Consider the following 13,188-nt stretch of genomic DNA (forward strand, 5'->3'; position numbering starts at 1 on the left):
GACCAACTGCAATGCAACTGATTGTATCATAGTATACTTAAGTTCTTAAGTTCTTCAGACTTAAGTTCTTCAGACTCCTGAAATAAGTGGACCAACCATTTCATGGTCATATTTCAGTTTTAATTGACCATGCAGTAATCTAACTGGATAACCTGTCAGCTATATCCAGCTATTGCTATAAAAATGTAATAGCTTATGAATATGAGAAAACAATATTTTCCATCAGAGTAATAGAAATGACTGTCAAAAGATCAGGATCTCACTTGAATTGAATTGAGACCCATTCTGAAATATGTCAGAATAATAAAGAAGATAGAAAACATTAACTAATGTTTTCCAAAGTTTTCTTTAATTTTTTATCACTCCAATATACCCCTTTTCCTCCTTACTCATGAAGTTTTAGAGGAAATTAATGAAATCCAACTCCCTTTTCAAAGTTGTGGTGACTTCAAGAGTCTCAGTCTCCAGAATATAGAAAGCTTTGGCACTGTTGCATTCCACAGGATGGGGAAGGGTTATCAACAGCTTCCTAAAAATCAAAACAAAACAAGACAAGAAAAAAAAAACCTAGAATCATCTTCCTAAAGAAATATCAAGAAAATATCACTTAATGAATCATTGAAACTAATATGTTAACTAATTGGCTTTAAATTTTAAAAAAAGATATCACTTTTAATAAGGTAATGGAAAGCAATACATACCATCAGAAGATTGGGAACCAAAAAATACTTAGACAGTATAAGTACCGGGTCAAAAATATGCCTAAATAACACAAATAATATACCAGGGTTTTTTTTTTTTTTGGCCTTAAAAATCCAAGCAGGGACTTTGATACCCTACTCTTTTTTTTTTTTCAAAATTGACCCCATTTTGCATTATAGATACATAGTCTCGGCCTTGGTTTATAGACAGAGGAATAGAGCCATTGCAACTTTAAGTTGGCTGGATAGATCTGTTGCCAGCCATGCTTACGTGTAGATGGAATGTGACTGACTGATACAAATCTGAAAATTGTAATGGTTTTATAATAATTCTGCTAGCGCAATCCCAGGCTGAGTCCCCACTACAGGTATAGTTATTGAAATTCAGGCCTGGAATGATTTTAATACAAGATCAATGAAAGTGCTTCTCTGTGCTTGCTTTTGGTTCTTTCTACTATATATTGACAAAAAGCCCTGTGAGAGATTGCTGGGTTTATTTTGCTGTTGTGGCTCAGTTACAGGATAGCTGTATGCTTTAGATGCATTGCTGGGATGAGACATCCATAATTCTGTCATAGGGATATGAATCTGAATTATGCATGGGGTCGGCACATGCTGGTATCTGCATAAAATTAAATGCATGAAACTCCTGTTACCTCACATTCTCCATAGAGAAGGCTTGAGTATCTCTATAAAAAGTGGGCCAAAAAGCTCTTTTAGAAGGTAAAGGTCCAAATCGGTAAAGTAATCTGGTACTTTTTAGGGCACTTATTGAATATTTGTAAAAGTAGTGCTTGAAAACGAACTCTTGAAAACCAATTGCCTCTTTACTCATTTGCAAAGACCTAAGTTAAAGAAATGGGGCTCATTAAAAATATTTATCATGAATATCTGGAACCAAAGGAGAAATTTTCTGTGACTCTTGTTCCATTCCAGGTATTTGGGGTAGGAAAAACAGCTTTCTCTACCAGAAGTAATGCTATCATGATGTATTTTAATATAGCCAGTAATATTTGGGATCTCCAGAAAGTGGGTGCAAAAAATGTTGAGTCTATCTTTTTAAAATTGTTTACAATATAGGTTGAGCTGGAGTTAGATTTGCTTTATCCCTTATTCTACAAATGATAATGTATTCACTTCAAAAATAAAGCAAAGCTCAGTGGTGGTACCTTCATTGCACTAAAAGACAACTATAAATCAACTAAAGAAGGAGTTCTAATGATAATGTGCACCTCTCTGTCCAGAAAGAAATAAATTCAGAAGAGACAGTTAGTGGCATTGGGATGATCCATCTATCTCTGTATTTCTGTCTAGTCCTTAATAGTATGGCTTCACATAATAAAATTTTGAAGAACAGAAATGGTCCAACTTATTTAGGCTCTTAGGAGAAGGGAAGTATTTTGTCTGTTTTACTGCCTGTTATCTGAATTGAGATTTACATTTAAACAAAATAAAATTCTACAAATACTTATCCATGTACAATTCATTGAAGTACAGGACTCTATCTTATTTTTGTGTCCCCTCAGTGTTTAGCAGAAGACTTTATAAACGTTTGTTGAATGAATAAATAAATGAATGAAAAGCAAATAGGTCACCACAAAATAATATTTGAATACATACTATAGATTAGTACTATCACATATGAATAAATATTTAAGCCCAATCCCTCAGCCTTTACATTAATAGTATACTTGCTTTTAAGAAGGTGCAGTTTAGGCACTGATCAAATGTCTATCCAGTGTTAATTTTCATTAGCAATTATTTAAAAGTGAACTATAATATATGAAAGTCAAGAAAAAAAAACCATAAAGTGAATTTTAATTTAGAGACTTACATACTTACATTTTATATTAGCAAAGTCAAGGTGATGTTGCAAGAGATTTAAATACAAGACAACCTTGTTCTGTGCATATTCACATAATGTAGTTTTATTTTATGTAGTTAATAAATTATTTTATCTAAATATCTGGGTTAAAAATATACATGGCTTTTTAAGGTTTTCTTTTTTTTCCAATTTATTTATTTTCATAAAAACAGTATTCATTATTAAGGTTTTCTATTGGAGCCATAACTATTTTCAAAGCAAGTACAGAAATAGCTACTGAGCTGAACTTCACTACTTCATTTTGAAAGCATTTTTTTTTAGTTCAAACATCAGTCAATTCTCAATCAATCTGAGTTAAAGGAGCACAGCAAAAGTGAGAATAATCTAAATAGCATTCAACCAAAATTTAACTCATACTTGTATTTACAATATGTTCTTATTATCCCATTCAAGGAATTCATTTATGACATTCTTGGGATTTACTTCAAAAAATAGCGGAACCTCATATGAAGACAAAAATCCTTGGGAAATTATCCAATTTCCCCTATCTTTCCTCCTTTCTACCTATTCCATTTTGGGAATCAACATGCCAAAACAACCAGTTTTTTAAAAATGAAGAATTCAAGAAATTGCTTTATTTCTTTAGCTTGTATAATTCCAAAAAATCTGGGCTTTATTGATAATTCTAATGCAACTGACTATTATTTGACTGATATTTCTAGTCCATTCAGTTAAAATAGATTCACTTGTTCTGCCTTATACTTACACAAATAGGATATTTTCTCGTACCTTTCTTGGGGTAAGTAAACAGTGTTAGAGGATGTCAAAATTAGAAACTAAAGAAAGTCAATGTAAATATCAATAAATTAAAAAACAAGACACACTTCCAATAACACAATTTCCTATAATAGCATGGCTCCAAAAATGCTCAAGTGTTTGGGAAAATGGTAAAAATGATATAAGCCTCTCTTCAGTCTTCTACCATAATTTATGATTTTTTTTCCTAAGAGACAGCACCTCTCTGCATAGAATACTTAATATATTAAAACAGTATGATCCAAAAATTCTAGTGTAGTCCACATTCTATGTGGACAGGTATCTCTGTATGAGTCTTTCATTTAGTGGGCCCTGATAGATATCTGGAATGACAGCATAGCCAGAGCAGCTGCCTAAAGATTGATGGAGAACTGCTAGGGGAACGGAAATTAACTCCATGGTGTGTAGATATGTATGTGCTTTTAACAAGCACACCAATATCATGGAAGATTAACTGTTCATGTAAGCAATCTTCCTTGCAGAGTTTGTGTGGAAGAGTAAAAGCATATATAATATGAATTTAAAAAGAACAATACTCCTTGAGGTGAATACATCCAATAGTGGATGTAATTTTAATAACATGAGACAATTTCTTGTGAGAATACAGTTTTGAAATTATATACATGATGTGAAAATATTTTCTGTATATTACCTCTAGTTCATTAGGGGTTAAATGCATCTACTGTGGAAATCAAGATTAAGCTACATATGCACACTGGGTTCTTTACACATAGAGGTCTTGTATGAAGGATGTACTTTTAATTTTTTTTGAAGTCCTAAGATCAACAGAGAAGTACTGATACTGATAATGCAAGAAAGAACAGGTGCCAGAAGCTGACTGCTCACCACACCCAGCCTGAAATGTTCATGACTTACAGAAAAAGAACCATTGCAATCAACCCAGGTGTGCTCACTGCTATACATTCAGATGAAAAGTGAACAAAGCAGTGAGATATTTAGATATTCTTTCTGACATACACCAGTTTCCACGGATTCTCTCTTTACAGAGTTGGTTTTGAGGGACAGGACTGATTTGTCCAGGTTTCAGGATAAACACTGACATCAGAATCTCACTGCATGTGTTGTGTTTGGGGAAGATAATTTGAACTTGTGTAATAAGAAGAATATTTTGAAAATATAAAAATGTTTAATTCAATTATTCCACTATTACCTGTATTCTTTTTCAATGTAGTCACACTACTTGAGGAACTAGTGATAAATTATTAGAATTTTTATTTTAAGTAATTGATGACAAGACTTTTCTGTAAATCTTTAGATAAACATAATCAAATTTAGCCTTAGAGCTGCTCAATAACCAAAAAGTTTAAAGATATTGCTTCTCTTATACCATCACTGTATAAAAAACCACATGAGAGACTTACAACTTACGAGATTTTCACCTCTAGTTATTTTTCCTCACAGATAAGCAAACTGTATCTTAATGTAAATGACTGTGTTTTGGACACAGTTTTGGTGGTGTCAACCTACTCACAATGTATGGGGGCAAAGCAGAAAAAAATCAGGTGTTTCCAAATATATTTATATTTCTATTATGCAGATCAAACATCTGAGTGACTTTTCCACTTTTCTTCAGACTTTAGGGGTAATGCAGAATAACTATGTATACTTTAAGAATATTGTCTAAAGTTTTGTTAATATGATACATTATTCTAGTTCTAAGTTTTACTCACTTATCAGGAGTACGGAGGTCAAGAACCATTTCTTGGATGTCAATTTTAATTTCAGAAGGGTTTGTATTTGGCAGTTTAATTTTAACCTGAAAGAGAAAATGAGAAGAAAAATACTGCTGTCTTGAGGAACAGTAAATATGAAGAGTGCAGGAAAATATGGGGAAATGAGAACTAATATTTATTAAGTTACAGCTATGTGTCAGCCTAGACCCTTTCCTCATAATAGTCTTGAGGGGCAGGATTACCCCCATTTTAAAGATGATGAAACTGAGATACAGAGAAATTTAATGAGGGCCTGAGGGTAACTGCATGTAATTGAACTAAGGTCTGTCTGACTCCAAATCTATATAGAAACACGTTGGTTGCTTGTAACTTTCATTGTCTGAAGGTGTGTACTAGTGCACCTGCTAGGGCTGGGGACTTTCAGCTGGCTTTATATCAGTAGACACTTTGAATAAAAAGTGGTTAGTTCTCATGTTGGGTTGTGGGTTGGTGATGCCACCTACAGTATCTCAGTGTAAACTCCCATACCACAATTCCCAGAGAAGTGTAGGAGTCCATAAAAGTTGTTAACGTAACAGAAGATAAATAACAACATGATCCCTACACATACACAAAAATGGGACTCTTCATTGGTTTGGTTAGATTTTATGTAAAAATGTCTCATCTCAATTAGCACATGACCCAGCAATTCCACTCCTGGGTACATACCCCAGAGCATATAAAACATATGATGTTTTTGTTCACAGCAGCATTATTCACAATAACTTGAATAAAAGGCACAAACAACCCAAATTTTCATCAACTGATAAATGGATTAGCAAATTGTGGTATATCCATACAATAGAATATTATTCAGCCATAAAAAGCAATGAAATACTATTACATGGATGAACCTTGAAACTTGGAGCTAAGTGAAAGAATCCAGGCACATACTGTAGGAAATATATTCATATGTAATATCCAGAGTAGGTAACCCATAGAGACTGAAAACAGATTGGTGAATGCCAGAGGCTGGAGAGGGAGAAAAGAGGAGTGACTGTTTAGCAAGTATAGACTTCCTCCTGGGTTGATGAAAATGTTCTGGAATTAGACAGTGATGGTTGCAAAACATTGTCAATGTACTAGGTGTCACTCTTAGTGAATTTTGTATTGTGTATTTTACCACAGTAGAAAGTCTTATCCCTCACTCTAAATAATTAATTCCTTTTTTGATGGAAGTTGATTTATCATCTATCATTTATCTATCTATGTATCTATCATCTATCATCTATCTATCCACCCATCTATCTGAGATGCCATGGCAGATGGTTTCTATAAACAAAAGAAAAACCCCCCAAACAAAAAAAGCCCACAAAAATTTACCTTGAGGTTAAGGTAAATTATGAAGCTTTCTCTAAAATGAGCTATGAGACTTGAAATATCAGACATTGGGTGATTTAAGAACTGGACTTTGGATTAAGAACTGGACTTATGGATAAAAGTACCAGGTTATGAGGAAAATACATATCAAAATAAATAATGGGGAAAATGGAATTCCTTGTAAGAAGTTTAAAGTAGGCAATACTGTTTTGTTGTTGTTGTTTTATTTTTTATTTTATTTATTTATTTTTTATTTATTTTCAGCATAACAGTATTCACTGTTTATGCACCACATCCAGTGCTCCATGCAATCTGTGCCCTCTCTAATACCCACCACCTCGTTGTTTTTATAATATAAAATATGTGGACTAATACATGTCTGTGAGTTATATTTTACTTTATTAGATCTGTATATTAAAAAATTTGTAAATTGAGCTCTAGAAGTCCTATTATCTAAATATATCCTATCACGGGGTGTCTATGTGGCTCAGTGGGTTAAAGCCTCTGCCTTCAGCTCAGGTCATGATCCCAGGATCCTGGGATCGAGCCCCTCATGGGGCTCTCTGCTTGGCAGGGAGCCTGCTTCCCTTCCTCTCTCTCTCTGCCTGCCTCTCTGCCTACTTGTGATCTCTGTCTGTCGAATGAATAAATAAAATCTTTAAAAAATAAATAAATAAATAAATAAATAAATCTTATCGCTAGTATTTTCATTAAAGAAAGAATTACCTCCTAATTTATATTTTGAAAATTCAGATGTTCATAATTATAGATGCTTTAAGTGAGATAGGGCATTTCTTAAGAGGTAGTTACAGGTGCTCTACCTCAAAGTAAATGAGCATTCTATTGGATTAGAAAAAAGACCTATTTTTTATAATAACTTCAGTTCTGAGAGTTGAGATGTTCTTTAGTTGCAGGATGACTCATATCACCTGGACCAAGGGATGTAAATATTTATTTCTTTAGTCTGCAATATTTAGTTCTTTCAAGGTAAAAGATTATTTCCCCAAGGTTGAAATGACATTTGAGGAAGGAAAAAAATTATAACTTATGTGAAATGTAGATACAACTTCTGGGTAGAATGTCAGAGTGATTCTTAAAATCATTGGCAACTCTAGTCAAGGGTAATTCAGAAACAACTCACTGATTTTTTTCTCTTGAGAAAATTAAAATTGTGTACAAAAATGTTTTCAGAGGAGGGACAGGAAGGAACAAATTAAGTGGAACCATATGCATTAATCTCATAAGATAGAAGGTTCAATAGTAATCTTACCAGAAAAACTCCTAAAACATGAATCAGACTTCTTTAGAAATACTTTTAATGAATTCCCAGAAAAGAGACATGGTTATTTATTGACTTCTGATTATTCCCAAGACCTAACTAGTCCAACATTAATAAGTACAGTATGTCACTGACCAAACAATTAAAGGAATTGATGTTCCTCTCTTTACATAGGATGCAAATTGATTTATTTCAAAGAATTACTTATCTTAATAGGTAAACTAAGGAAAACTAAAAATTTCACTGGGGACCTTTCAACCTTTTGGGAGCTCAACCTTTGGAGTCAAAATTGGGTATGAATTCTGTTCCTACCACCTATTAGGTATTAATTGCTTAGATTTATCTATTGTTTTACAACCAAAACCAATTACACCTCCCCCTCCTAATTTGTGGCTCAAAACAATACACATTTATTATCTCACACATTTTCTGTGAGTTAAGAATTTGGGAGTAGTTTAGCCAGATAGTTCTGGCTTAGGGTCTAAAATGAAGTTCTAACCAAGATATTGACTGGGACTGCATACATCTGATGACTTTATTGGGGCTACAGGATCTGCATCCAGGGTGGCCCACTCACATGTCTATTGGCAGGAGGCCTCAGTTCTTCACCACATGGACTTCTCCATAGGGTTTAAGGCTGCTTGATTGTCCTTATGAGACAATAGCTGTCTTCTCCCCAGAGTGAATTGTCCAAAAGAGCAAGGCAAAAGCAATGCCTTTTTTACCCCTAACATAGCCTCAGAAATTGTACTTTTTCATTTCTGTGATATCCTATTGGTTATACAGGGCAGCCCTATTCAGAGTGCGAGGGGACCACACAAAGGGAAGAATATCAGAAAGTGAAAATCATTAGGGATCATCTCATAGGCTGGCTACCACAGTACCTATTACCAACTTCAGTTCAAACCTCTGTCTTCCAGCCTTGTGAATAAAATGTAGCAGGAAAAGATACACAACTTTAAGGTTTGTGTGAGCCCTTTTTTACACTTTCAGCTTGTCTCTTAGTCTGTCTCTGGGAACGCACTTTGGGGCTTTCCTGGAGATAGGTAAAGGTAAGTCAAATTGCTTTCATGGTCCTCTATTTATTCTCCTCTATGTGTTGTAACAGAGATGGCTTAATATACCAAAGCACTTAGGAGGGGGAGGTCATTAATGTAGGATTATCGTTTTGAGTTTTTTTTCCTTTTAATTATATTTATTTACTTAATGAATCACACCGATAGTAGGTACATGGAGTGTTGAGGCAGCCCACGGAGTTGCCCAAAAGCGTCATTTGTCCCAGGCCTTCTGATTTATGATGTAATTTCACATCCAGTCTTATCTTCTGTTTGCAGGGAACATTCCGAGGTTCCATACACCTAGTAAGAGGCAATGCTGGGTCTCAGTTTTGAATCTTCCAGCTTCATGTCTTTTTTTTTTCCCAATTTATTTATTTTCAGAAAAACAGTATTCATTATTTTTTCACCACACCCATTTTGAGTTTTAAATTTCCTCTTTATTGTTTTGTTCTTAGGACAGATTTGTATGACAAGATGGTTCCTGAAATGATAACATTCCTGTAATATGTAAATGATTAATACAGGCTCCTTAGCTCCTCAGACAAGTGTCTGTGATCAGATTACAAGATGTTGGAAAATTGAAATGAGAAGGCCAAATGGCGAATGTTCCACAGAGGTCATCCATTCTACATTTCCTCTTGAGCTGTCACTTCCTGACAACCGGAATGGAAGAATAAATGAAATATATCTTATATTTAACTTAGCCAGTCTATGTATGCTATTTACTGAAATTCTATTGAAGCTCAAGATATACAGAAGGGTTTGGGCTGAAAATTTAAAAGATATTTAATTTATGGATTCAGGATATTATAAAACTACTTTTGAATTGACAGAAATACAGGAACCACCTCCAATATATTTGATTCTTAGCAAGGAATTTAAGTCTATTTGAGTTTCAATTTGAAACTTAATGTTAGGAAATTTTGATTAACAGAAAAAGTTTGGGTAGATCTCATTCTGAATTGTTTCAGTAATTTAACTTCCCATTGTTTTACTATGGAAACCCATGTTTAACTATGGAGATATTTTTCCTATTGCAGTCATCTAAGTATTTTATAAAAATCTTCATGAGTATTAATGATCTATAGGAAAATGAAAAAAAAAGTGATGGATCCCTACTTTGAAATAATATATTTACCTCTTAAGAATAAAACTATAGAGGTATGTGTTCTCTGAAACCAAGACACAAAACCAATAGATATCTTTTTAAATTAAAGGATAAATTTTCTATGATGTTATCACTTCGGCTTTTAAAATTTTATTTATTTATTTGAGAGAGAGAGAGAGATCACAAGTGGGGGGGGCAGAGAAAGAAGCAGACTCCCCACTGAGCAGGGTGCTAGACGTGAGGCTGGACCCCAGGACCCTGAGATCATGACCTGAGCCGAAGGCAGACTATCAGTCAAGCCACTCAGGCACCCCTGATGTTACCACTTTGAAACATTCCAGTATTATAGTGTCATGCCTGTCTTATGAGATCATAGAAGCACAGCACCTCTTCTCTCACAGGAGTGCTCAGCTCACTCTGAAATAAGAAGAATCTATAGGACCTCCATGTCTCTATTGGCGCCCACAATCACCCCCAAACACTCACGGTCTCACTATCACTAGCTGTCTTGAGACTACCAGAACACAATCCATTATACTTTTATCTCTATTTGTCAAGAGCACAAGAAGCCTCAGACTCCCAAGTCCTTGCTTATCACCTAATAATTACCATCTGGACCTTCATATCCTCTATTTTGTTTCCATTTCCTACCCCTCACCAACTATGAAACACTTCCATAGTTCCTCTGGAACGCACAGTCCATCACCCTTTATCTCGTCAGCCTCTGAGTATTCCGTTCAGTTTCTTGAAATCTGGATCTCCCTTGATGACATTGCTTCCCCAGTCTTCACCATTGGTGCCTGTTTTTCTTTTTTTCCTCCCATTGCATTTGTATCCCTGGACCTGCCCCTTTCCTCCAGCTTTTAAAAATGAGTCATGTCTTTACACTATACCACCAATGACCCTTCTTGTTGGAAACCATCGACCAATTCCTTAAAACATGTTTTAAGAAGGAGAAAGTAATCAAAACAGCAAAATACTGCTGGGTGGTCATCTTAATATCTTTAATAATGATAATAATAATTCTTTGTTCTCTATTGATATTTCTAACTTTAAATTTCTTTCTTCAGTGTTGATTTATATATCCACTTAGATAACCTTTCCAGTCTCTTACCCTCACTTTCTCATGTCCTTCAAGTCTTTGCACAAATATTTCCTTCTCAGTGAGTCCTTCCTTGACTATACTATTTAAAATTGCAGCTATGGGACACCTATCTGGCTCAATCAGTAGAGCATGTGACTCTTGAACTCAGGGTCATGAGTTCAAGCCCTACACTGGGCATAGAGCCCACTTTAAAAAATGCAGCTACTAAGGCCAGGGTGGCTAGAATATAATGAACAAGGAAGAAAACGTGGTGTCAAATGAAACTGAAAAAGTAGGTAGGTGTCATCATATAAGGCTTCATAGGTCAAGATCAGGAGTTTGGATTTTGTTCTAAGTGCTGTAGGAAGCCAACAAAGAAGTGATGTGACCTGATTTGCTTTTTAAAAGGATCTCTCTGGACACTGTGGAAAGGCTGCAAGGAAGGAATTATTGAAGGAGGGAGAAGAGAGAAGAAGGACTCATAACGGTCCAGGCAAAAGATGGTGGTAGTTTGGAACATGATGGTAGTCATGGTAGTAATGAAAATTAGATGCGTTTAGAATATATTTTCAAAGTAGAGCCAATAAGACTTGCTTATGGTATAACAGAAAGAGGAATGAGGGATGATTTAGGCATTAAGTTTGTGCAGTTGGGTGAATGTTCTTGCCATTTCCTGAAATGATGAAGATCAATGAAAAAGAGGTTTGGGGAAGACAATTAAGAGTTCTGTTTGGGGAGCAACCAAGTGGCTCAGTGCGTTAAGCCTGTGCCTTCAGCTCAGGTCATGATCTCAGGGTCCTGGGATTGAGCCCCGCATGGGGCTCTCTGCTCAGCAGTGAGCCTGCTTCTCCCTCTCTCTCTGCCTCCTTGTGATCTCTCTGTTAAATAGATAAATAAAATCTTAAAAAAAATAAAACTTTCTAAAAAAGAGTTCTGTTTGCGGGCATGTTAGGCTTGGATTGCCTATTAAAGTGAGAGATGTCAAGTAAGCAGTTGATTATATGTATCTGAAGTTTCTGGGAGAGGCCAAGAGTAGAAAAATAGTATTTAAAGCCATTGGGCTGGATGGAAAGAGAATACAGAAAAAAGAGACATGGGTTTTTTTTTTTTTCAGAGGCTTAGAGAATTTCAGCCAGGGGAGGAAAAACCAGTGATTTGGGGTCAATAGAGATGAGGAATGCCCGGTGATTCTGGAGGAAAACCAGGAGAGAGAGGAGTCATTAAAGAGAAAAACATGTTTTCAGAAGAAGGAAGTAATTAAAAAAAAAACGTAGAATACTAGGTGGTCCATCCTCATATCTTCAACTCTTCCTTTTTTAATTTTGTGCAGGACAACTATTTATTTTTAGGATTGTCCCTCTTATTGCAGGATTTAGAGCATCTCTGGTCCCTAAGTACTACATGCCAGTAACATCCTATAACCAAAAATTCCTCTACCCATTTCTAAAAGTCCTTTGGGGGCACCTACCATAACTACTTTTTTACTCTTTGTTCATTCACTCAAGTGACACACAGTAGGTACTCAATAAATATTACAATCGAAGGGATATTTGTCATCAACTGAAAAGCATTCTTAATTCTCTTTTATCCTAAAAAAATTACCCCTAAATCCTGCCTCCTCCTCAAAAACCACCTCTTCTCTCTCCACCCCTTCGTTGCTATTCCTCCTCAGAGAATGATGTGCATTTGCTGCCTTCTCTTCCTAGCTTCCTGTTCACTTCTCGGCTTTCTGCAATCTGGTGTTGGCTCCCAGCACATCACTGAAACTGCTGTCTTCCAAAGGTCACCAAAGACTTCTTAAATGATGAATCTAAAAATTCCTTCTGCACCCTAATCCTGGTTTACCCCTCTATAGCACCGGACACTGTTATGGCTTTCCCCCATCTCTGAATATCTTTCTCAATTCCTCTTCGCTTATCTACCCCTCAAATACTGGCATTTTCTTAGGGTCAATCTGTTCTTGCTTGCAGAGATTCAGAAGTTTCTGCCTGTTCTCATTCAAGGATTCTGGACCATGTGATTCAGATATTTTGATGAAAGCTCATCAAAATGTAAAATTTCTGATTTTATTTTTAACCAAGTAATATGGGTAAGACACATTTCACTTGCGCGCATGGGTGGCTCAATCGTTAAACATCTGCCTTCAGCTCAGGTCATGATCCTGGGTTCCTGGGATCCAGCCCCACATCAGGCTCCCTGCTCAGCGGGAAGCCTGCTTCTCTCTCTCCCTCTCCCCCTGCTTGTGTTCCCTCTCTTGCTGTGTC

General features: G+C 35.7%; 1 protein-coding gene across 1 annotated transcript in view; it reads right to left on the reverse strand.

Moving 5' to 3' along the window:
* Positions 1 to 368: 368 nt before the first annotated feature.
* DNAAF6 (dynein axonemal assembly factor 6) overlaps positions 369 to 13,188 on the reverse strand; it is a 38,050-nt gene continuing 25,230 nt past the window's right edge. Inside the window, exons 6-7 of the mRNA XM_044235244.1 lie at positions 5,034 to 5,119; positions 369 to 529 (exon numbers count right to left, since the gene is read on the reverse strand). Coding sequence (XP_044091179.1) covers positions 400 to 529; positions 5,034 to 5,119 — 216 coding nt within the window. The 3' untranslated portion in view covers positions 369 to 399. The remainder of the gene's footprint in view (positions 530 to 5,033; positions 5,120 to 13,188) is intronic.

The sequence above is a fragment of the Neovison vison genome, chromosome X (assembly GCF_020171115.1).
Source record: "Neovison vison isolate M4711 chromosome X, ASM_NN_V1, whole genome shotgun sequence".
Taxonomy (NCBI): domain Eukaryota; kingdom Metazoa; phylum Chordata; class Mammalia; order Carnivora; family Mustelidae; genus Neogale; species Neogale vison.